The sequence below is a fragment of the Carcharhinus amblyrhynchos genome, chromosome 6, assembly GCF_965287045.1.
Source record: "Carcharhinus amblyrhynchos chromosome 6, sCarAmb.v2.hapA, whole genome shotgun sequence".
Taxonomy (NCBI): Eukaryota; Metazoa; Chordata; class Chondrichthyes; order Carcharhiniformes; family Carcharhinidae; genus Carcharhinus; species Carcharhinus amblyrhynchos.
The window spans coordinates 93169635-93196184 of NC_137329.1; the positions used below are offsets into that span (position 1 = coordinate 93169635).

Genomic DNA, 26550 nt, shown 5'->3' on the forward strand with positions numbered 1-26550 from the left:
ATCCATTTAGGAATTGGAATTTTTACCATTTCTGTGCAAAATGAAAGGATTTGAACAGCAAGTGCCCCCACATATGGAACATTTAGGTATGAAAGGGGCATAATTACCTAGAACTTAAAACCCAGAAATATGCCATTTGGCTCATCTGATTCAGGCCAGTGTTTGTGTTCCACATAAACCTCATTCCACTTTGTTTAATTTATCACATCAGCATATTTTTCTCCAGCATGGATTATAATCATGATCTGGAATTCATTTCCTGAAAGGGCAATGGGAACAGATTCCCTTCAAAAGGGAATTGGATAAATATCAAATTGGACTAATTGGATAGGCCTGTCAAAGAACTGGCACAGATAGGCTGAACTGAATGGCCTTCTCCAATGCTATGTTATTCTATTGGAGTGAGGAGGTGTGTTCTATTCCAGAAAGCCATTGGCAATGTTAGAATTGGAGTCAACCTTCACATATTTCTACTTGCAGAGTTACACATTACAAACAACCAACCCAACTCAACAACCCACTTTTAGACTATTATAGGAGTGCAAGTGACTCTCTGTTTAGCACCCATCACCTGCATACAATAAATATAGAAGTAACAGACCCTGTCTCTCTCTTTAGACTAAAAATAGAGTTCGTTCAAAACAAATCAAAAACCTCCATATTCTGTACAAAGCATTGCATTGTGAGATCAGGATCCCCAACAAGTTCTTCATACATGCTCTCCATAATAAAAATCCAACAGATGATGAGTTGAATGCATCCATTTATTTTTTGAGATTTATTATCTCTCCGGCATTTGCTTCAAGACAATGGTCTCTAGCCATAATTTTTTTTTGTTACTCATGCTTTTCATGAGCAATTATCTACATAACATTCAACTAAAAGTAAAATACCACAGAGGCTGGAGATCTGGAATATAAGCAGAAAGTGCTAAAAATACTCAGCAGGTCTGGCAGTATCTGTCCAGAGGGAAAAGCAGTTAACAGCCAGGATTTTCCTACCTCACCACAAGGTGAGCCATTGACTTTTAATAACTCTCCGAATTTCCCTGTCCTGCCTGCACTGATGCCCACCAGTGCCGCAGTTGGAAAAACCTGCCCAACACTGAGTCCAATCTGACTTATTCAGCATTGAAAGAGTCACTTTGCACTTGGAGTGTTAACTCTGATTCTCTCTTCACAAATGCTGCCAGATCTGCATTTTCTGGTTTATTATTGTACATAATAAATTGGTGCACAATCTTTAGGATGTGCCTTGTGTGGGAATCTTACTGATTCTTTATTAACTGCCTCCATAAGAGCCAGCATTTCAGCAGCTAAACTACTTCTAGCAACCATTTTTGTTAGCATGCCAAGTTAAAGGACAATATTCCCATTCTCATCTAAGAAATATTATGAAATCAGCCAGAACTAGAATACGCATCCAGAATGCATGTGAAGCATTGCCAAAAATTGTAGCTTTTAAGCTCTTTGGATCATCTATGGATGGAAGCTTTAAGATGCATTTCTCTAGATTTTTAAATATATTTTCTTTTCCCTTAAAAGTATTTTCTAAATCTATGTACCTGTAGAGAGTGCAGAAAAGAGAACAGAGAATCTGGTACACTGGTGCAACGACAATAATCTCCCCCCAGGAGACTGAGGAAATTCTCACTGCATCAGCTGTAACTCTCAACAATGTTTACCAATGCACCATAGAAACAATGGGAAAGGATACTATCACAGCTTGGTATGGCTCCTGCACAACAAAATAGCAAGAAACTACAAAGGGTTGTGAATGTTGCCAAGTCCATCACGCAAACCAGCCTCCCATTCATTGACTCCGTCTACGCTTCCTGCTGCCTCAGAAAAGCAGCCAGCATAGTCAAGGACTCAACACACACCAGACATATTCTCTTTCACCTTCTTCCATCCGGAAAAAGATACAGATGTATGAGAAAATGTAGCAACAGGTTTAAGAACAGCTTCTTCGCTGCTGCTGTCAGCCTTTTGAATGGGCCTGTCATATACTAAGCTGATCTTTTTCTCCATACCCTATCTGTAACTGCAACACTGTATTCTACACCTTCTTTCCTTCTCTGCTGTGTACTGTATCAACAATATGTTTTACGTGCATAATGTGCAAGAAACAATACTTTTCACTGTATCCCAATACGTGACAATAAATAAAATAATAGTACTTAATTCCAACACGTCAAAACTTGCACTGGGCCTCATTTTAATGCCCACCCGGTTCAACTGACCAGTCATGTTTTGCAGTTACTTTGTTTAGATGTAACAACTTTTTGTGATGTCCTGGTATGATTAACTGGGATGGAAGTAATGCTCTCAAGTAGGATTGTAGATTTAAAGTTCTTTCAGACCCACCCTGTTTAATACTTAAACCACCATGTTTAAAAACCTGATTCCCAAAGTTACATTCCACTCTACTCTTATAAACTTGTAAATATTGATGTTCAAAGAGACTTTTACAGGGATCTGCTTTATTGTTGAATATGAACAATTCTCAGCAAAGCAGATTTCACCGAAGATTATTGCACCCTGCAACTGTAATTCAGATCGCAGACACCATTAATTTCATTATCCTTCTGCATATGCTGTCTATTTGGGTTGTTTCAGAAACACATTTCTCTGAAAAATATCACCCTCATGAAATGCAGTGTTTATATTGTTTGGTCTACACTCCCATGCACATGTGGCCATTTTTAAAACTATTTATCTAGCTGTGAGAGCACCCGTTCTGATATCTATATCTTTAAAGCCCCTTGCTTCAGCCTTTTAGGCCTCATCTGCAAGGACGTTTTCACTATAAATCCATCTATAATGCAAAGCTGCTGGTTCCTAATTTGGTAACTCAGAATAAATAGTTCTCTCCAGCCATCTAATTCCCTAATGTTTGATCCCTCATTATTCTAAATTCAAGTTATTGACAGCCACCAAAAGCTCAGGATATGAGGAATTTCTGCATTTAGTTCCAAACAGAGATTGTGCTGCTCTTTTTTTTTACTGCATAATCTTTTCAAGCCATGACCTCTGCTTACATTTTATGTTTGCTGGGTCTATGTCTGTGAGTTCGACTCCTTGTGCTATAGAGAGTCTTTCTCCTGTATGTGATCGTTTTCTGATGCAATAGTCATTGATTCTCTATCAGTACTTGTACAACGTTTCTGTCTGTTACTCAAGAGTTCAAGATGTTGAAATTCTGATTAATATGAGGGATGAGCCATAACAGTTGATTGTCACGTTTGGGTACTGTCTGACCATTGTGACCTATTATCTTACCAGGGTTATTCCACATATAATACACCAAATTTCCTGAATTAAATTGTGTCTCAGATGGTTTTATGTGATGCCTCTCTGAAATTTCGCTGAGATCTGTCTTGATGAAAGTCCACCATCCTGCATGTAGAGCATTAAACATTTAGAAATAATGGAACTAATTGTTGTACCTGCTAGAGCAGGTGAACGATCTCACAGCACAAAAGGTAATTTGGGATTTTGTCCATGGACGCATGGATGAGGAGTATATGTTTGAACGTTCTGGAGTAAAGCTTTGCATGAATTGGCAGTCTTTGTTTGCAGTCAGTTCGATCAGCTTAAGATTAATGCAGCATTTCATTGATTACTGTATGATTCCTTTCACAGTGTCCATCACCAAAAGGACCTTCAGTTGTGGTATTCATAACCACGATGCTCATGTGTTGGCATTTGTCTTTGAACTTGTCATTAGCAAATCCTATCAAACTACGTTGGTGCTCCAGTTCAATCCCTACCCATTTCTCCAGTTATTTTTGGCAATATTTTCTTGACATTATTTACCCCTGAAGAAAGAGTAAATCTAGTTACCAAATCTACAAAATGCAGAATGAAAATATTTGTCTTTGTCCCATATTTTAACTCCCGGTGACAACAACCTTGTTAATATTGTTTACCAATGGAAGACTAACAGTGGGAAGAGGCAGCCTCTTCCTATACTTTTTGTTTACAGATTTTACACACCTCAGTAATCTCTTTTGTGTGGTTGATGAAGTGTATACAATACAACAATGACAATTTCCTTTTGTTTCTCACTTATTGTCATTACTACATGTCTAATACTGGTGAGAAACATCAGGTTTTGTTAAGAGGATATGCTAATGTTCTAACTGGATAAACTGAAGATTCACTGATCTATCAAAGGTGCCTTATGCTCTATGCCAAGTTTCATTTGTGACCTTTTAACGAAGGTTTAGTCAACAGAATAGGTATCTTACCAGAGACCGCATAAATACCGATAGGATGGCTTCCTTCAGCTATTTTTCATGGAATTAATACCATCTTTAGCTGCTTCATTAATGACCTCCTTCCATCATAAGATCAGAAGTAGGGATGTTCGCTGTACAATGTTCAGTACCATACGCGACACTCAGATACTGAAGCAGTCCATAACCAAAAGCAGCAAAACATGTATAGTATCCAAGCTTGGGCTGATAAGTGGCCAGTAACATTCATGTCACACAGGTGCAATGAACATCTCCAACAAGAGAGGATCTAACCATCACCCCATGACATTCAATGGCATTATCATTGCTGAATCCCCTGCTTTCGTCAGCCTGGGTGTTATCTTTGACCAGTAACTGAACTGGACTAGCCATATGAATACAGTGCCTACCAGAGCAGGTCAAAAGCTAGGAATCCTGTGGTGAATAACTCGCATCCCTACACACATACACCCCTACCCCCAAAGCCTGTCTGTCAAACACAAGGCAAAAGTCAGGACTGTAATGGAATACTCTCCACTTGCCTGGATGAGTGCAGCTCCAGCAACATTCAAGAAGCTGGATACCATTTAGGACAAAGCAGCCTGCTTGATTGCTACCCCTTCCACAAACATTCAATCCCTCCACCACTGCCACTTGCTAACTTATGACCATGACCAAAGACAAGAACGGCAGTGAGGACATGTCCCTGTCTACTACATCAATGGTGATGAAGTGGTGATAGTCGTGAACTTCAATTTCCTAGTGTTTTGATCACCAACAATATGTCCTGGACCCTCCATGCCACGCTACAGTCAAGAAAGTTCATCAACGCCTCTACTTTCTAAGAAGGCTGAGGAAATTTGGCACATCCACTATGACTAACACCAATTTTTACAAATGCACCATAGAAAGCATCCTATCCAATTCTATCACAGCTTGGTATGGCCGCTTCTCTGACTAAGACTGCAAGAAGCTACAAAGGGGTGTGGACATAGCCCAGTCCACCATGCAAATCAGCTGCCTAGCCATTGATTCCATCTACACTTCTCGCTCCCTTGGGAAAGCAGCCAGCATAATCAAGGACCCCACACATCCTGGATATAGTGTCTTCCACCTTTTTCCATCGGGAAAAAGATGCAAAGGCTGAAAAGACGAACTGACAGACTCGAGCAGCTTCTTCCCTGCTGTCATCAGACTTTTAAATGGTTCTATCATATATCAAGCTGATCTTTCTTTCCACCCTAGTTGTAGTTGCAACACCATATTCTGCACCTATTCCTTTCCTTCTCCCCTATTTGCTCAATGAACAGGTATGTTTTGTCTAATAGCACGCAAGAAGCAATAATTTTAACAATAAATCAAATCAATAAGTGTTTGCAATGTGTTCTAATAACAACTCTAATTTCACTTGTTTCTTACTTTCATAATCTGTATTTTTATAAAATGTTTTTTAAACTTTAACACAAGGCTGATTTTAGATTATTTTCAATTGGATAATCCAAAAACCCTTTTTTGTTCAGTTATAGGTGATTATCACAAGAGTGGATTATTCAGTTTAAATTGACTGATGATTTTAAATTAATTGAAAGTTCATGAGATGTACAATCTCATTCTGGATTTTGTGAATTCTCCTTTTAAATTAAAAAAAAAACGTCAGTGTTGTCTCTTTGCAGACAAGGTTGACCTTGGTATGTTATGATACCTGTTTAACATGCTTAGCTAAAGATCATCATTGTCCTTGCTATCTGTTGTATTCTTTGTAATGGTCTGTATGAGGCCTTCTATCTGAAAAAAGGTTTGTAAGAAATTCTAGTAAATTCTACCAACATTATTGTTCCAGATAGTGTAGGTCAAATTCAGAAATGTACCTTCGTATGCAGAGGTCTCTTGGTAAAACACTTGAGCTCTTTTCTGTTCCCTTTATTCAATTCATTTGGATTAATTAAAATGTAATAGCCTAATTATATGAGTTTGACCTATTATCTATATTCTACCTAACAATAACTATATTCCATGGAATTAATCTATATTTCATCACAAAACATTCCTTGTGACCTGTATAATTTGGTTGGATTCTTCATTATTTTCACACTCTTCCTCAGAATTTTCTGTGTCATGTCATTTTCTCTCTGTTCATCATGTAATTATACTTTGAGTCATGCCTGAAGCACCTATTCACTGTCCTTGGGCATACCTGAGATTCATTTGCTTATTATTGCTCTTCCAATTCTGTCTTCTGCTGTAATAATGTGGGTATGCCGGCGTTGGACTGGTGTAAACACAGTAAAAAGTCTGACAACACCAGGTTTGACGAAGAGGGTAACCCCTCGAAAGCTTGCGAGTATATTATCAAATAAATAGGTTGGACTAAAACCTGGTGTTGTCAGACTTTTTACTGTGTTTCTGCTGTAATAACCAGATCTGTTAAAGGCGCTTTCATTTTAATTCTGTCTGTCTTTTGTGCTTCCAATGTATTGACACCAGTGCCCATTATCTAGACCATTCAGAAATTTGTTAATCATTGATTCCCCTCATCTTTGTGTGACCTTAGAATTTTGCACCAAACATTTCCCCAGGAATTTTTTCCCAGGCAGTAGACATCATATCCAATGGGCTCCACATCTCTATGAAATAAACACTAGTAGGATCAGAAGCTGATCCTTAGTACAATCTAATTAAACACTAGTATTGTCCCAGGGATCCCTTCAAGTTGAATTGCATCAAATTTTATACAGGCTTTAAAAAGGTTATGTTCCTCTGAGGAATGATCATCCATTTTCCAAAATCTATCAAAGTCTGACCACGTCTCACAGACATTTAACAGATTATCTTTCTTGGAAATTCCATCCAGAAACTCTTAACAGAAGATCCAAAATTTTACCAGTGTCTAAATAAAAGCTCAAAATATTTTACATCTGACTTTCCTTTCTAGTAGGAAGTGATAACATCAAAAATTCACACATAAGAACATAAGAAATAGGAGCAGGAGTAGGCCATCTAGCCCTTCGAGCCTGCCCCGCCATTCAATAAGATCATGGCTGCTCTGTCGTGGCTCAGTTCCACATTCCCGCCCTCTCCCCATAATCCTTAATCCCCTCGCTTATCAAAAACCCATCAACCCGCGTCTTAAAAAGATTTAGCGAGGCAGCCTCCACCACTTCAACGGGCAGAGAATTCCAGAGATTCACCACCCTTTGAGTGAAGAAGTTCCTCCTCAACTCCGTTCTAAACCGCCCCCCCTTTATCTTGAAGCTGTGCCCTCTAGTCCTACTGTCCTTTCTGAGCGAGAAGAGTCTCTCCACCTCTATCCTATCCATCCCATTCATCATCTTATACGTCTCAATGAGATCTCCCCTCATTCTTCTAAACTCTAACGAGTACAAGCCTAGTTTATTCAGCCTCTCCTCATAGCTCAACCCCCCCAACTCCGGAATCAGCCTAGTAAACCTCCTCTGCACTCCCTCCAAGGCCAAAATATCCTTGCGTAAGTGCGGCGACCAAAACTGCACACAGTACTCCAGTTGCGGCCTCACGAATGCCCTATACAGCTGCAGCAAGACCTTCCTACTTTTATATTCAATCCCCCTTGCTATGAAGGCCAGCATCCCATTCGCCTTCCTGACCACCTGCTGCACCTGCAGGCTGGGTTTTTGCGACTCATGCACAAGGACCCCGAGGTCCCTCTGCACCGTCGCCTGCTGCAGTTTTTCGCCACGTAAGTAATAGTCCTTCCTACCATTATTCCTACCAAAGTGGACCACCTCACATTTGCCAGTTCCTGGCCCATTCGCCCAGCCTATCTAGATCCTTCTGCAGACTCTCCACACCCTCCGCACAATTTGCCGTTCCACCAATCTTGGTGTCATCAGCAAATTTCGACACCATACACTCGGTTCCCTCCTCCAGATCATCTATATAAATGGTAAATAGCTGAGGCCCCAGCAGCGACCCCTGGGGCACTCCACTAGTCACCAACCGCCAATCCGAATAGCACCCATTAACCCCCACTCTCTGCCTCCTATTTGACAACCAATCCTCTATCCATGCTAACACCCTACCCCCAACTCCATGCCACCTTACCTTCTGCAATAACCTCTTGTGAGGCACCTTGTCAAACGCCTTCTGAAAATCAAGAAAGACCACATCCACCAGCTCTCTTCTATCCACCGCCCTAGACACATCCTCATAGAACTCCAATAAATTTGTCAGACACGACTTCCCCTTAACGAAACCGTGCTGCGTCTGCTCTATCAAGCAATTCCCCTCAAGATGCCTCGCTATTTCCGCCTTGATGACGGATTCTAACATTTTACCTACAACAGACGTTAAACTAATCGGCCTATAATTCCCTGTCTTTTGCCTGGCACCTTTCTTAAACAACGGCGTAACATTAGCCGCTTTCCAATCTTCCGGCACTTCCCCCGAATCCAGCGACGTTTGGATAATAACCACCAAGGCATCCACTATCACCTCCGCCATTTCTTTCAGAGCCCTCGGATGTATTCCGTCCGGTCCTGGGGACTTGTCCACAATCAGCCCCTCCAGTCTGTCGAGCACCGCCTCTCTAGTAACAATAATGTCATTGAGACCCTCCAGTCCTACCACCTTTCCATCGCTAACACCCGGCAAATTATTCACGTCCTCCTCCGTGAAGACCGAAACAAAAAAGTTATTCAAGACCTCAGCCATTTCCCCATCCCCTACCACTAAATCCCCCCTCTCATCCTCTAAGGGTCCAACATTCACCCTAGCCAGCCTCTTCCTTTTTATATACTTATAAAAACTCTTGCTATCCTTTTTTATATTAAGCGCTAGCCCAGCTTCATAGTTTCTCCTAGCCTTCTTTATCAACTTCTTTGTCAATCTTTGTTGACATTTAAACCTCTCCCAATCCTCTTCTCGCCCACTACTCTTAGCTACTCTAAACGCCTCTGCTTTTAATTTAACACTTTCCTTCACCTCCTTCGTTATCCATGGCTTATTACCTCCCCTCCTACGGTCCTTTTTAACCATCGGAATAAATTTCTGCTGAGCACCAAGAAAGATCTCCTTAAAGATCCTCCACTGCTCCTCAGCAGACCTACCTTCCAACGCGCTCCCCCAGTCAACATTCGCCAATTCTTCTCTCATCCTACCGTACTCCCCTCTGTTCAAACAAAGGACGCGTGTCCGGGAACCCACTTTCTCCTCCTCCATCTGCACCAGAAACTCCACCATACAATGATCACTCTCTCCAAGAGGACCCTTCACCGCAAGGTCCCTAATTCTACCCGCCTCATTACATAGCACCAGATCCAAGATAGCTCGCTCCCTCGTCGGCTCCAACACACACTGTTCAAGGAAACTATCCCGGCAGCATTCCAAGAACAACTCCTCGAGTCCACCGCGTCCAACGTGGGTCGACCAATCAATATGCAGATTGAAATCTCCCATAATTATTGCCGTTCCATTCCTGCACGTCGCACTTATTTGTGTGTTAACGGCCCGCCCCACCTCCAGATCATTATTCGGGGGCCTATAGACGACACCCACCAGCGTCTTCCTCCCTTTGCTGTTCCTAATCTCTACCCACAATGATTCCACTTTCTGCTCTTTGGTTCCTGTATCATCCCTTGCTACCACCCTGATGCTATCCTTAATCAGCAGAGCTACGCCCCCCACTTTTCCCTCCCGCCTATCCTTCCTAAACACTTGATACCCCTGTACATTCAGCTCCCAGTCCCTGTCACCTTGCAGCCACGTCTCTGTAATGGCCACCAGATCATATTCATTTGTGCTGATCTGCGCCACCAGCTCATCCACTTTATTCCGAATGCTTTGTGCATTCAGATAAAGTGCCTTCATCCCAGCCTTCACCTGGACCCTATTTGCCAGAACGCCACCAACCATACTCACGCCCCCTACTCCCTTTATTATTGGGACATCCTCGGCCTCTTCCCTTACCTGTACCCTATCCTTAACTTTAGACCCCGTAATGTCACCTACCCTCACGCGTGTGCACGTGCAGCCCGCCCGCCGCCGCCGCCACCACCGCCCGCCGCCCCCCCCCCCCCCCCCCCCCCCCCCCCCCCCCCCGTTAGTTTAAAGCCTTGTCTACAGTCCTATTTACACGATTCGCCAGGACTCTGGTCCCAGCATGGTTCAGACCAACCCCATCCCACCTGAACAGGTCCCACGTACCCCAATACTGATGTCAATGCCCCATAAATTCAAACCCATTCCTCCCACACCAATCCCTGAGCCACCCATTCACTTCCTTAATCTTATCAACCCTACGCCCATCTGCACTCGGTTCAGGCAGTAGCCCAGAGATAACCACCTTGTCGGTTCTACTTTTTAATTCCATTCCCAGCTTTTCATACTCCCTCCTCAGATCCTCAGTTCGCATTTTGCCTACGTCGTTGGCACCCACATGTACTACAACGACTGGATTCTCACCCTCCCACTCCAGGTTCCTCTGCAACCCAGATGTGACATCCTGTACCCGAGCACCAGGCAGACAACACACCCTTCTGTGCACTTTGTCATTGTGACGAAGGACAGTGTCAATACCCTTAACCCCACTATCTCCAATTACTACTACGCTCCTTTTCACCTTCTCTTTGCCTATGTCCTGCGTCTGCATCACCGTACTGTGTGCAGTTTGCTCACCAACCTCACCTCCTTCGTTCTCGTCCAGACTGGAAACAAGAACCTCAAACCTGTTATGCAGATTGAGAGGCTGAGGCATCCGCTCCCCACCCTCCTGCATCCTCCGCTGCCCACCCTCCTTCCTCCGCTGCCCACCCTCCTTCCTCCGCTGCCCACCCTCCTTCCTTCTCTCAGCAGCCCCCTCTTGTTCCTGACCCTTAGAGTTAGCCAGTCTAGGGGGGGTGGATGTCACTTGCACCCCATTGACAATGGCACCCTCTCTCCCTCTGATGAGCCTCAGTGTCTGTAGCTCAGAGGCCAGCTCATCTACCTTGAGCTGGAGATCCTCCAGCAACCTGCACTTACTGCAGACATGGTCACTGGGAAGGACCCTGGGGTCCACCAGCTCCCACATCATGCAGAAACAACACATCACATGCCCCTCCATTATTCACTGTAGTAATATTGAAAATTTCAACACGAACTTACCTGGCCCTTTTGCTCCTAAGCCCTAGTAGCTCACTCTGCTTCCCTCTCACTCCGCTGCCTGCTGTCTACACCAGGCCTCCTTTTAAACCTGGCGCTGTTTTAAAGCCTGCTCCCCCACAACTCGCTGCTATCCACTCCCTTGGAATTCTTAAAGCGGTAGATACAAAAAGCCTGCAAAAATGCTTTTAAATGATTTAAACAGTTCTACAAGGTAAGTTCTTACTACAAAAGTGCTTTAAACTTATTTAAACAGGTTTTTAACATCCTGGATCAATGGCATCTGTTACTGTGCAGAAGGAGGCCATTCAGTCCATTGTGTCTCCAACAGCTCTCTGGAAAAGCAATTCCCTTAGTACTATTCTCCTACCTTCAACTTGCAAACCTCTCATCCTGTCAAAATAATAGTCTAATTGCCGTTTGAATGCTTTGATTGAATCTGCCTCGCATTCCAGACCATAACTATTCGCTGCATGAAAATTTCTTTTCTCGTATCGCCACTGCTTCTTTTGCCAGCTACTTTAAACCTTTGACCTCTGTCCTCCATCCCTTCACTGTCTTTAATAGGAATATAAAGGTAAAAGGTAGAGGTAAAGTTGCGATAGTCAAAGACCACCATAAGCTGCTCTCCCCTTTGGTGATGATTTATCTTGAGAATCACCACACAGCAGGCAATGGGCAAGGTTGAGAAGGCAGGCCATCATGAATGACCTCAACCAGTGGAAATTGAACCCACGCTGTTGGCATTGCTCTGCATCACAAACCAGCCTTCCAGTCAACTGAGCTAACATGCTTTTATACGTACTTGTGGTTACAAATTACAAGTATACAACTCCTAATCCCAACAACCATTCAACATATCTGTATATCTATAGGGGTTTAACTGAATCTACACTTAATGCACACCACCACATGCAATTAACACAATTAATATAAAGTAAAAGTAAAGTTTATTTATTAGTCATAAGTAGGCTTACATTTATACTGCAATGAAGTTACTATGAAAATCCCCTAGACGCCACACTCAAGTGCCTGTCCGGGTACACTGAAGAAAAATTTAGCATGGTCAATCCACCTAACCTTTGAATTAACAGGACAGCTTCTCCTTTAATGTGTGTGGGGATGATGTGTAGAATGCTTCGATAAGGTTTTGTAACACATTTTAGATTCAATAATATAGCTTTTGTTCAGAGCCCTCTGACAAGTTAGAAGTGAAATAAACTATCAATGTGACTTACAGACTAACAGGCAGTCTATATTGGTTTATATTTGCAAATAAAAACTCCAGTTTTTCATACCAAATCTCTTGACTTTTTAAATGTTTGTCTCTCAACATATGTAATAGTGGAGTTGGCAAGTCTGGTGCATCAATTTTGTGTGGGCTCTAGGTCCAAATGATGGATAGATGGGAGGAGTTCCCTGCACTCTGCAACACTTCCAAAGGTGAAGAATCTGCCCCTTCATACTTCCTGTTGTTCCATTGATCTCATTTAACTTTCTCTCCCACCATACTGAATACTGAAGGGGTCAGTCACGGCTACTGATGATACCCTTGATTATCAGTTAACCAGCCTGATGCTTGATTTTAGATAATCAAGTTTTTTGTGTGGTGAATTGTTGCATGACAAAAGCCTCATGATAGCTTCTTGGATAATGGGCATTAACATGCAAGAATAGTAAATTTGCATCATAAAGTAACTTAATGCTGATAGAATGAAAGCCTTTTCTATTCATCAAATTGGTGGGATCGTTGCATCATGATTTGAAGGGCTTGTGTTCCTGCCAGCTCTTTTGGGAATGTCGCCAGTCTGCTTTGAATTTGTCTGCTCCCTTTGTTTGGCTGAGAAGACAGTGAGCTGTGAGGCTCACCAATAAAACATCAGTGACTATCTTCATATGGTGGTAATCTGCATTCTAGAAAGATCCAGTGGTCATTTTCGCTGCTGCAGATAATACTGTGTTTGATATTGAAATGCATTGTAATTCAGCTGGCTGCCCCCACTTCCTCCCCTCCAATAGCTTCTAATGAAGAGTAATCTGAACAGCATGGAAAGCTCATTAAGACATCTGGGTTTGTAAACTCTGAGAAGTCGGCCTTGCTGAGTTGGAAGCAAGTATCTTCTATGATGCTCCGTACTAAATTCTTCTGTAGCAACCTCTTTGTAAGAAAGGAATTCAGTGTCCCCAGTCCAAGATCTAAACTAATCCAGTGCCCATTTAAAACATCAAGTATTTTTTAAGTGTAACACCAGAATGCTTAGTGACAAAATTAATGTCCCAGTTGCGTTCTGCAGATGTGAAAAAAACTTCAACATCCCGATGCGATGCCTGCTTCAGGGATAGTGCTGTACGGCTCACATCACTTGTTTATTTTATTCTTTCATGGGGTATGAGGCCAGCATTTATGGCTCATCCCTTATTGCCCTGGTGGCAATGAGTTGTTTACTTGAACCGCTGTAGTCCATGTGATGTAACAGCAGTGCTTCCTCACCCTCTGTTTCAGAGAGTGTTAGGAGAAATTGCAGGATTGTAGCCCTCCACCTGCCTCCATTTACTTTACTTTGATTTATTGTCACATGCATTAGCATGCAGTGAGAAGTATTGTTTCTTGCATGCTATATAAAGCATACCGTTCATAGAGAAGGAAAGGAGAGAGTGCAGAATGTAGTGTTACAGTCATAGCTAGGGTGTAGAGAAAGATCACCTTAATGCAAGGTAAATCCTTTCAAAAATCTGATGGCAGCAGGAAAGAAGCTATTCTTGAGTCAGTTGGTATGTGACCTCAGACTTTTATATCTTTTTCCTGACAAAAGAAGATGGAAGAGAGAATGTCCGGGATGCGTGGTATCCTTAATTATGCTGGATGTTCTGCTGAGGCAGCAAGAAGCGTGGACCGCGTCAATGGGTGGGACGCTGGTTTGCGTGATGGGTTAGGCTATGCCTTGTGTAGTTTCTTGCGGTCTTGGGCAGAATAGGAGCCATACCAAGCTGTGATACAACCAGAAAGAATGCTTTCTATGGTGCATCTGTAGCAGTTTGGTGAGAGTCGTAGCTGACATGCCAAATTTCCTTAGCCTTCTGAAAAGGTAGAGGTGTTGTTGGTGGGCTTTCTTAACTATAGTGTTGGCATGGGGGGACCAGGATGGGTTGTTGGTGATCTGGGCACCTAAAAACTTGAAGCTGCCAACTCTTTTTACTTTGTCCTGTTGATGTGGACAGGGGCATGTTCTCCTTTACGCTTCCTGAAGTTGATGACAATCTCCTCGTTTTGTTGACAGAGGGAGAGATTATTGTCGCTGCATCAGTTCATGGGATTCTCTCTCATCTTTGTTTGAGACCTATCCCAGTACAGTGGTGTTGTCAGCAAACTTAAAAATCAAATTGGAGGGAAATTTGGCTATGCTGTCATAGGTGTATAAGGAGTATAGTAGGGGGCTGAGAACACAGCCTTGTGGGGCACTGGTGTTGAGGATGATCATGGAGGAGGTGTTGTTGCCTATCCTTACTGATTGTGGTTTGTGAATTAGGAAGTTTAGGGTCCAGTCACAGAGGGAGGAGCTGAGGCCCAGGCCACAGAATTTGGAGATGAGTTTTGTGGGAATAATGGTGTTGAAGGCTGAGTTGTAGTAAATAAATAGGAGTCCGACATAGGTGTCTTCTGTTATCTAGGCATTCCAGGGTTGAGTGCCAGGGAAATGGCATCTGCGGTGGACCTGTTGTGATGGTGGACAAACTGTAGTGGATCCAGATAGTCCAGGAGGCTGGAATTGATTCATGCCATGACTAGCCTTTTGGAGATCTTCATAATGATCGATATCAGACCCACAGGACGATAGCCATTGAAGAATGCTACTTGGTTTTTCTTAGGTATCAGGATGATGGTTATGCTCTTAAAGCAGATAGGACCTCGGATTGTTGTAAAGAGAAGTTGAAGATATCTGCAAATGCCCTTCGCCAACTGATCGGCGCAGGTTCTGAGTGCTTGTCCGGGTACCCCATCCGGGTCATTCGCTTTCCGTGGATTGACTTTCAAGAAAGTTACTCTGACGTCGGCAATGGTGACCCCAGATACAGGTTCATCCACGCCTTCCAGGGTGGAGGGCATGCTTTCACAGACATATTACATGGTACCTGGGTGGCACGGTAGCACAGTGGTTAGCATGGCTGCTTCACAGCTCCAGGGTCCTGGGGTCGATTCCAGGCTTGGGTCACTGGCTGTGTGGAGTTTGCACATTCTCCCTGTGTCTTCATGGGTTTCCTCCGGTATTCTGGTTTCCTCCCATTCCAAAGATGTGCAGGTTAGGTTGATTGGCCATGCTAAAATTACCCCTTAGTGTCCAGGGATGCATAGGTTAGAGGGATTAATGGGTATAATATGTGGGGATTTGGGGGTAGGGCCTGGGTGGGCTTGTGTTCGATGCAGACTTGATGGGCTGAAGGGCCTCTTTCTGCACTGTAGGGTTCTATGATGATGATTCTATGATTCAAAACGGGCATAAAATGCATGGAGCTCATCAGGGAGAGATGCATTGGAATGACGATTTTATATGCCTCCATCTTGTAACCTGTTGTATCTTGCAGACCTTGCCATAGTCGGCGGGGGTCTTTGTGGCTAGCCTGGGACTCTAGCTTGGTCCGGTATTGTCTTTTGGTATCTTTGATGGATCTCCATAGATCGTATCTGGCATTCATGTACAGGTCACGGTCGCCTGACTTCAATGCCTCAGACCTGGACTTCAGCAAGCAGTGGGTATGCCTGTTCATCCATGGTATCCAGTTGGTAAACATGTGGATTTGCTTCTTTAGCACACAGTCTTCTACACACCATACTAATGAAGTCAGTTACTGTAGTGGCGTACTTGTTCAGGCTGGTTGCAGAGTTTTAAATACTAACCCGTCCACTGACTCCAAGCAGTCCCGTAGGAGATTATCCAATTCCTCCAATGCAACATTGTATGACTTTCTTTGATGGATTCTCTCACTTCAGTTTTTGCTTGTAAGCCAGGAGCAGAAGCACAGCCTTGTGGTCTGATTTGCCATAGTGTGGGCGGGTGATAGAGTGGTAGGCATGTTTGATATTTGTGTACCAGTGGTCTAGGATGTTTGGATTTCTGGTGGAACAAGAGATGTGTTAGTGGTGACTTGGTAGTATGCTCTTGAGCTTGGCCTGATCCCCGGCCATGATGACCAAGGGATGTTTCACTTCAAGGCCATTTGTAGTTCTGTATATTTTTTCCAGCATGATGTTCACATCCGCATGGGGTGGGATGTAAATTGCCGTCAGGATAACAGGTGAACTCCTGCGGAAGGTAGCAGGGGTGAGATTTTATCGTCAGGTATTCTAGGCCTGGGGAGCTGAAAGTTCACTTGCCCGATGAAGGAGCAGCACTCTGAAAGCTAGTGGCTTTTGCTGCCAAATAAAACTGTTGGACTTTAACCTGGTGTTGTGAGTTTTTTTACTGAGTTTACCCCAGTCCAACACTGGCATCTCCACGTCGTGAGCAGAAAGTTGCCAGTGTTGCTATGTCTAGATTATGAGGAAGCAGACCCCACCTCCCCTAGCCTTGCCTGAGGTCGCTGACAAGTGAGCAGTCAGGACTGATTAGCCTTTGAAGTTAAAATATTTAGTGGCTGTTTCTTGCAGTGAGGTTGTAACAGTGAATTACGCTGTTCCACATTTCTGCCTCAGAGCTGCCCAAATAAGGGTGATTGTCCAAAGGAGAATCCAATTTGGAATGCTGTCTGGTATCTGGATATCATTAATGGAGTGTCACATTCATAATCCACTGTCCTCCTGAAACATCACATCTTCTGATTTACCATAGGCAGTAATGTGAGAAACTTGAAGGGACAGATTATAAATCTCGCAAGGTATATGGACCTCATTTTAAATAGGAATGTCTGTCTTTGAATTACATTTTCGTGATCTGAGTAATTGACACAGAGGAACAGGATTTGCTTAGTTGTCAAACATCTATTTGTATCCACTACCGGATAAGGAGTAGGATCCAGCTATCCTGTGGCAAACATTTAGTGCTCATGAACATGTTGCATTCAAACTGAAAGTTCATAAATAACAATTCATATGACAATAAATACTAAAAGCGTAAAGGAAACCATAAAAAAGACTAGCTCTGACAAGGGTCATTTAGACTCAACATTGGCTCTATTCTCTACCCAAAAATACTGTCAAGTCTGCTGTAATTTTCCAACGTTTTCTGTTTTTGTGTGAGATTTAAAAAAAAGACTTGCCTAAACTGTAGTCTTGTTCTATTCCTTAAACTGATTTTATTTTAATCCATTTATGGGACATGGGCATCACTGACTGGCCAGCACTTATTGCCCATCCCTAATTGCTCAAGGACAGTTGGGAGTGAACCACATTGCTGTGGCTCTGGAGTCACATGTAGGCCAGATGGGTAAGGATGACAGATTTCCTTCCCTAAAGGACATTAGTGAACCAGATGGGTTTTTCTGACAATTGGCAGTGGTTTCATGGTCATCAATAGGTTCTTAATTCTAGATATTTTTTATTGAATTCATACATCATCATCTGCCATGGTGAGGTTTGAACCTGGGCCTCCAGAATATTAACTGAGTTTCTGGATTAATAGTCTGGTGATAAAACCACTAGGCCATCGCTGCCTCCTAAACATAGAACTGACAGTAGCCTAGGGTATTGGAGTTGCAGCTGCATTGAAATGAGCCTGAAATAGCTGTGAGCAATGCAGGAATGGATTTACAGTCAGTGGGGGCCCTGCGCTCACCTTCACTTACCATCCCCCTTCCCATTCCCCACCAGCCCCACACCACTCCCTCCGTACCCTGCACACACTTGCCTCACTGCCCTGGAGTGCAAAGGCAGAAGCCACATTGATAAATGCTTGTTCACCTGTAGAAACATGCCTGTGTCGATACTTGTTTTGCTGAAATCCAAGCTTACCATTTGTGTGAAATTGTGTTCCTGACCATGGATCTCCTACAACATGGCGTCACCCTGCCCATGTCCCCCTCACCCTCCTCATCCATCAAACTGCTTCCCTCCCCCAGATGGTGCTCTGTGCTTTTTTTTTGGTGCTTGGCGCTTTTCCCCCCGAATGGTGCTCAGAGCTTCTCCCCCACCAGCTGCTGGGGTTCAGTTCCCCCGTAGCCCTTTGACTTTTCTCTGTGCACCATCCCACCAAATCTTTTTCTCATCCAATCACAGTCTGGTTCACCTCTGCACTTGCTGCTGAGTTTGAGCCTATCAGCAGCAGGTGAAGGGAGGAATCTTCCTGTGATTGGGTGACAGCTTCACTGCTTTTTGAAATATTAATCAAGCCAGCTGACTGGTCCTGTAACTCCACCCCTCCAGTGTTGGTGAGGCCCCTGTTTCATTGCGAATCCACCATTGGAGCAACACCATGCAAGATACAATATGTTGTATAGAATTTTGAGATTATGGAATCTACGATGAGTGTTTGTGCGTTTGTTTCAGGATCTTGACAGCAGCCATCAGCAAGGAAGTGATGAATTGAATTTTGCAGAAGTGTGGAGCTCTGAGGTGAGATGAGTCTTGGTATAAATAGAATGGATAGCTTGAAGAATGATATGCCCAAATGATGTAAATGTGGATGGTAAATCAAAGATGTTGAGCATAAAACACTGTCAATTTTTGACACCTTAGGCCATGCAACAATGTAGTAATCCAAGATATAAGTTGATGTCTGCACGTGAGAATATATTCAGTGTATCTGGTGGAGGCAGATACAATTGGGGCTGTCAAAAGACAATTGGATAAGTGGCTGAAGGTAAAAAGGTTTGTGGGGCTTTGGGGAAAGTGGTTTCTCTTTCAGAGGGCTAACATAGAAACAATGGCCGATTTGAGCTCCTTCTAGAATGTAACCTTTCTAGGATTCAATGAATCCTATGTCATGTTCTTAATTGTAAGTCCTGATTTCTTTTTGAACTCCTTTCTGAGCATTCTGACATACTGAAACTTATATGGCACCACAGTCACTAAGCTATCAGTGTCCCCAGGGGAATGGTTATGCCTACCCAGAATAGGGTAAAGAGTGTAGTTACTCAGCAAAAGAGAACTTTATTTATTGATTCTAGCAGATTTTTGCTTAGTATTGCTGAAAAAAGAGACATGCTATTGAAGCCTTTCATCTTGCACTCATCAGAATAAAATCACAAGAATATCAAATCTCCAGTTTCCATACTCTCTCCCCTCCAGCTCTTTCTCCCCCTAGACTCTCCGTTCTCCCTCCTTGCATCCTAACTCTATCCTCTGCACACTCACTTTCCCTCTCCAATCAAAACTCTCCTCCCTCACTTCAAACATTCTCCTCCCTCCAAACACTCCTCCCACGCCTCCATACAGCCTTGGGGCCTCACCCACTCTCTCACCAGGGCCTCGCCCACTCTCACTCTGGGGCCTTGTGCACTCTCTCTGGCGCAGGAAGAAGCAACTGACTAATATCCTGTGGAGATAATGGAAGCTGATTAACATCTCAGCAGGAATGGTATCCTGTAAATTATGACTTGGACCTGTTGTGGTTCTCCCTTTCCAGGAATACACAGAAATAGGATATAAAAGCCAGCTGTAAAGATGGTCAAGCATGGACTAATGCTAGGTGCGTCAGTGTGTGACACAAACAAGAAAAGACAGTAGAGTACTCCCCACCGCTACCTCCCCCCCTTTCTTATTTGACTGCTGAAGTCAATACTACCAGAATCATGAATCTCAAATGGCTGCAATGTTTCACCAACTACTTCTCATCAATAGGTCAAAGACTGGCTCGTACATCTATTTTTGAAATTATTTTTGAACACGCCTCTAATTTCTAATTAGTGCACACGTATTTACATTTTATTGTTTTCTTTTATTTAGTAGCCAATAAACTTTTTTTTAAACTGAAGAGAACCTGGATAAATTGGTTCCTTTTCAAATATAAATGCCTTTCCCAGCTGAGAAAAGTATCCATGAAGGGAGGGAATCTTTCTTCAAACCCCTCGGTTGGTCGAATCAAGTAAAGAAAGCCAGTTAATCCCTCCTCACCCAGAAGGAAAACAGTTTGGGATATCCCATCTGGAATTTAAGAAATTGGGGTTTGTGCTTTGATAGTTCCCACAAAATGGATTTGGGGACCTTGCCTGGGGACCGGTTGTTACCAGAAAAGCAGCACACAATGTTGGTGGATGCAGCCTTTAGATACTTACAGCCAGAAATCAGCAAAGGAGAAAAAGATTGTTGGGGTCTTTGGGGCAGAAATGTGAAAAAGTGTCTCAGGCCATGCTGAGGAGGTAGCCTCCCCTGCACATGATACGATGCAGTCCTAATTTTTACTGCTTGCGACTTCCTTCACACAGCAGAGGTTCACTAACACTTCATTTGCCAATACTAATTACTATCTTCTCTTGTAAAAATAATTTGTTTGCAACAGCCTCAGAATCCACCCTTCATGTGAACAGGATTCTCCCAGCAGATTTTAAACCAGTTACCTGGCCAGCAACTGTGTAAGAGACATCCATACTGTGAGCTTTTGTCGCCTGAACTCAGTATAATTAAAGTTTAAAAAAAACATTTGCCAGGAGAAAGAATATTGCACATGAGAGAACTAATGATGGTGCGGTGATATGTGTTCCATTGAGGGAATTGCACTTGACTTTAAGGCAAAGAAAATGAAGTAATTGCATGGTGTAGAGATAGGTAAATGGATTTCATTCATTAGTTGCATTCAAATTCCCCACTTCAGCCAGCACTAAGGAGTCCTGTTGAGTAACAAAGTTGTCATGTTCCACTGGATGTTTCTTTGCCCCCAAAGAGTTGGAGCCAGCTCCCCAGGAATCGGCACGTCCTGGCCACTTTCGATGGTAAGCTTTGCCAAGCAGATCAACTACCACTTTGTTTAGCTAACAGAGCCTTCTTGATGAATCGAGACAATGCCAGCTCTCTCCCTGCCTTGCCACCTCCTTGCCCCACCCCAAGACCGCTAGATTTCACTCAAATTCAAATAACAAGTCTTGTAGAAGTGAGTGCCTCATTATTTTAATCCTCTGTTCTCTCTTTCTCTTTTTGTAACTCAGAGATAGATCAGTATCCCTGGAAGAAAGGAATATATCTCATCCCTCTAAGCTGTGTGAAGTTCTCTCATAGCCCACAGGTCATCTGTCCAACCCCCCTTTAAGTTATCGAGCACACACAGTTTTGCAGCACATTGTAAAGATCCCATGCAAAACAAAGTAACTGGAGGGGATGTTGCTTGTCCCCCACGTGCCAAGATCCATTTCATTTGAACAGATCAGAGCAGCTGAACCTCCAGGGTGAAGGCATTGTGAGCATGTCCAGCAAATCTGACATTGGTGTGGAGAAATCTTTCTCACTGGTTACACATTCTGAGAGTTCAGTGACTGGACCTTTCCCATTCTGAAAGTTCAGAGCGGTTAGCTACAGAGCTCGGTTACAATGAGCACACCTGCCATTTCTCTGTTCCTTCACTGTCACTGCGTCAAAAAATATCAGAATCCTGGAACTTCCTCCCTAGCAGCACTGTGGATGTACCAACACCTTGGCGACTGCAGCAGGTCAAGAAGGCGGCTTACCCTCACCTTCTCAAGGCCAATTGAGGATGAGCAATAAATGCTGCCCAAGCCGGTGATAGCTGCATCCCATAAACAAATAAAGTAAAATTCTAGAAAAGCCAACACAACTTTATTTTTTAGAGTATCTTCATGCTCACCTTTTTCCCCTTTGGAGAAGTGTGGGAGGTGGTGGATTCCCAGGCTGATTGTAAGACCATTAGCCATTAGAGCAGTAGTAGGCCGTTCAGCCCATCAGGTCTGCTGTGCCATTCAGTCACGTCTGATCTGAGAGAATCCTCAACTCCATTTTCCTACTTTATCCCCATAACCCTCTACTGTCTTACTAATTAAAAATTGGTCTATCTCGGCATTGAACATACTTAATGACCTAGTCTCTACAGCACTCTGTGTGGTAAAGAACTTCACAGATTCACTACCTTCTGAGAGAAGACATTCCTTCTCATCTCTGTTTTAAATGAGCGACCCATCACTGAGATTCTGTACCCTGGTCCTAGACTCTCCCACAAGGGGAAACAACTCTCGGTATCTATCCTGTCAAGCCCCTTAAGAACCCTGTGTAGCTCAATAACGTTACTTCTCATTCTTCTTAACTCCAGTGAATACGGATACAACCCACGGGGAACAGCATGTTGGCACAGTAGTTAGTACTGCTGGCTCACAGCGCCAGGGACCTGGATTTGATTTCCAGCTTGGGTCACTGTCTGCGTGAAGTTTGCATATCCTCCCTGCATCTGTGCGGCTTTCCTCGGGTGCTCGGTTTCCTCCCACAGTTGAAAGATGCACAAGTTGGGTGGATGGGCCATGCCAAGTTGATCCTTAGTATCGGGGAACTAGCTAGGGTAAATGCATGGGGTTATGGGGATAGGGCCTGTGCAGGATTGTAATCGGTGCAGACTCGATGGGCTGAATGGCCTCCTTCTACACTGTAAGATTCTATGATATTAATCAGCCTTTCCTCATAAATAAACCTTCCATATCCGGGTAACCTAGTGAGCCTTCTCTGGACTGCTTCCAATGCTAGCATATCTTTCCTTAAATAAGTGGACCAAAGTTGATCACATTATTTCCAGCCTGATGAACCACATCCATGGTTGACAAGTCCTGGAGTGGGACTTGAACCTATAGCTTCTGGCCTAGAGGTAAGGACAGCATTTTAACATTCCAACCAGTACCATGATAAAACTATATAGTGCCACCACGCTGCCAGTTTGCTGTCATGAGAAAATAAATGAATTCCTCAATTCCCTTTAAAAATAGTGTCATTAATTAGATGAGTGTATGTCTGTCTAACACCCAGACTAATTCTACATGGGCCTGAGTGCTTGAGAGAATTCAGTGGCAGATGGTTGTGGCTTGTGACAGATGATGCCATCCATATGACTGGTCTTCATTTAAAAGCTGGGACATTTTGTGAAGCGTGTTTTTATCATGCAGTGTTCTGCACTGAGATCTCCAAGACCTGCATGGTCGGTAAATTTCCTGAGAAAGGTGGTCTAGACTGGACTGCTCCCTCGTGGAATCCATTATTTTCGAAGGCAGCTTCAATCTCCTTTCCCCTGTTTTGCATTGCTGCTCCTCCAGTGTACAGGAAAAGAGAATGCTAACTGGGAATTGACTCAGTGTCCCATGCCATTCTTGAGACTGGGAACAGTTCCACCAGCATCAGCCATGCTCCTGCACCTTATGCACATGATCTTTCCTCACACAATGAGCTCAGCAGACGTTGCATTATGTAGAACTTTAAACCTGGTCCGATCCTGGTGCTGTGTGGCACCGTTAAATTGTCATCAAGGTACGCTGCCAGTACGAAGAAGCTGAGTTCAATACCTTCCTTTATTCAAGGACACTGAAGGAAATTGTAGGAGTCCTACCATCTGAACCTGGCTTCAGACCAATGAGCGTACTTCGGTTTTTGGTGTGTTCTAAAGCTGTCTTACACTGAGCTGACATGAAATATTAGACCATAAGACATAGGAGACATTATAGACATATAGATGTTAGTCCATTCAACCCGTCCAGTCTGCTCAACCGTTCAATCATGGCTGATATTTTTCTCATCCCCGTTTTTCCTGCCTTTTCCCCATAATCCCTAATCCATTTATTAATCAAGAATCTATCTATCTCTGTCTTAAAGACACTCAATGACCTGGCCTCCATGGTCTTCTGTGGCAAGAAGTTCCACAGATTTGTCAGTCTCTGGCTGAAAAAATTCCTCCTCATCTCTGTAAGGATCATCTCTTTAATCTGAGGTTGTGCCCTTTGATTCTAGTTTTTCCTATTAGTGGAAGCATTCTATCCATGTCTCGCAGTATTCTTTAAGTTTCAATAAGATACCCCCCATCCTTCTAAACTCCGAGTACAGACTCAGCGTTCTCAGACATTCCTCATTTGACCAGCTCTTCATTCTTGGTGAACCTCCTCTAGACCTTTTCCAGGGCCAGCACATCCTTCCTTAGATATGGGGCCCAAAACTGCTCACAGTACTCCAAATGGGGTCTGACCAGAGCCTTTTATAGCTCCAGAAATACATTCCTGCTCTTGTATTCTAGCCGTCTCAACATGAATACTAACATTGTATTTGCCTTCCTAACTGCCGATTAGGATCACTCTTTATTTGCATACCTGGGTTGTAGTTTATTCATATATTTTTCCACACCCAGAAATATTTCAGCAGGTTAATTCATAACAATTAGCAATGGTGACCTTGGTTATTCCTCTCTCAATACAGGAAGATTAGTGAAACTCCATTGATAGCCAACTCAGTCTGATTAACTACAGCCTTGTGTTCTGTGTGATATCACACTAGATGATAAATTTATGCACCTAGCCAATGGGACAGTACTAAAGGAATTCTGATGGATGTCAACTTGCCTGAAATTAATCTAAGGTGCTATTGAAGTAGTTTCTAGTCTTAGACCTACTGAATACAGTGGAGTCATTGTTTTTTCACCTATTTATTGCTGACTGTTTAACTTCAGAATGAAGATGATGCCATCCATGTGACAGTAGATGTTGGCTAAAATAACAGGCTCGGCCTGCATTTTATTCATTTTACATTCCCCCATTGGGTGCATTTTTGGCGGGGGGGTGGGGTTGAACATAAGAAATAGGAGCAGGAGTAGGCCATCTAGCCCTTTGAGCCTGCCCCACCATTCAATAAGATCATGGCTGATCTGTCATGGCTCCGTTCCACATTCCTGCCCTCTCCCCATAACCCTTAATCCCCTCTCTTATCAAAAACCCATCAACCCGTGTCTTAAAAATATTTAGCGAGGCAGCCTCCACCACTTCAACGAGCAGAGAATTCCAGAGATTCACCACCCTTTGAGTGAAGAAGTTCCTCCTCAACTTCGTTCTAAACCACCCCCCCCTTTTTCTTGAGGCTGTGCCCCCTAGTCCTACTGTCCTTTCTGAGCGGGAAGAGTCTCTCCACCTCTATCCTATCCATCCCATTCATCATCTTATATGTCTCAATGAGATCTCCTCTCATTCTTCTAAACTCTAACGAGTACAAGCCTAGTTTATTCAGCAGGACCTCAGTGGTTGGTAAGTTGATGGAGTGGATACTGAGGAACAGGATTTATGAACATTTAGGGAAGTTTAGTATGATCAGAAATAGTCAGCATGGCTTTGTCAAGGGCAGGTTGTGCCTTACGATCCTAGTTGAGTTCTTTGAAAATGTGACTGAACACATTGACGAAGGAAGAGCAGTCGATGTGGTTTACATGGACTTCAGCAAGGCGTTTGATAAGATCCTCCATGCAAGACTTCCTGGAAAGGTGAGAGGGCATGGGATCCAAGAGGCTTTGGCCTTGTGGATCCAGAACTGGCTTGCCTGCAGAAGGCAGAGAGTGGTTGTGGATGGGTCTTTTTCTGCATGGAGGTCAGTCACCAGTGGAGTGCCCCAAGGATCTGTTCTAGGACCCCTGCTGTTTGTCATTTTCATAAATGACCTGATGAGGAAGTGGAGGGATGGGTTGGTAAGTTTGTCAATGACACGAAGGTTGGTGGTGTTGTGGATAGTCTGGAGGGATGTCAGAAGTTGCAGCTAGACATCGATAGGATGCAAGACTGGGCGGAGAAGTGGCAGATGGACTTCAGCGCGGATAAATGTGTAGTGGTCCATTTTGGCAGGTCCAATGCGATGAAGGAGTACAGTATCAAGGGTAGGACTCTTAGCAGTGTTGAGGAGAAGGAGGACCTTGGGGTCTGGGTCCATAGGACTCTTACATCGGCCTCACAGGTGGAGGATGTGGTCAAGAAGGCGTACGGTGTGCTAGCCTTCATTAATCGAGGGATTGAGTTTAGGAGTCAGAACGTAAGGGTCTTTATAAGACCCTTGTCAGACCCCACTTGGAGTACTGTGCGCAGTTCTGGTCGCCTCACTACAGGAAGGATGTGGAAGCTATTGAGATGGTGCAGAGGAGATTTACAAGGATGTTGCCTGGATTGGGAGGCATGCCTTATGAGGATAGATTGAGGGAGCTAGGTCTCTTCTCCCTGGAGAGACGAAGATTGAGAGGTGACCTGATAGAGGTTTATAAGATGTTGAGAGGTATAGGTAGGGTGGATTCTCAGAGACTATTTCCCATGGCTGAAATGGTCAC

The 26550-nt window shown here is 43.6% G+C and overlaps 1 protein-coding gene across 4 annotated transcripts in view; it reads left to right on the forward strand.

Moving 5' to 3' along the window:
* Positions 1–26550, forward strand: part of b4galnt3b (beta-1,4-N-acetyl-galactosaminyl transferase 3b) — a 193535-nt gene that overhangs the window by 82403 nt on the left and 84582 nt on the right. For 2 of the 4 annotated variants that reach the window (XM_080190978.1, XM_080190979.1), the window contains exon 3: positions 18834–18899. The exons of 1 other annotated variant lie outside the window; for it this stretch is intronic. In XM_080190978.1, the coding sequence (XP_080047104.1) occupies positions 18834–18899 (66 nt within the window). Of the gene's footprint in view, positions 1–17725; positions 17776–18833; positions 18900–26550 lie in introns of those variants that run through there. One more of the 4 variants, XM_080190981.1, reaches the window with a different exon arrangement.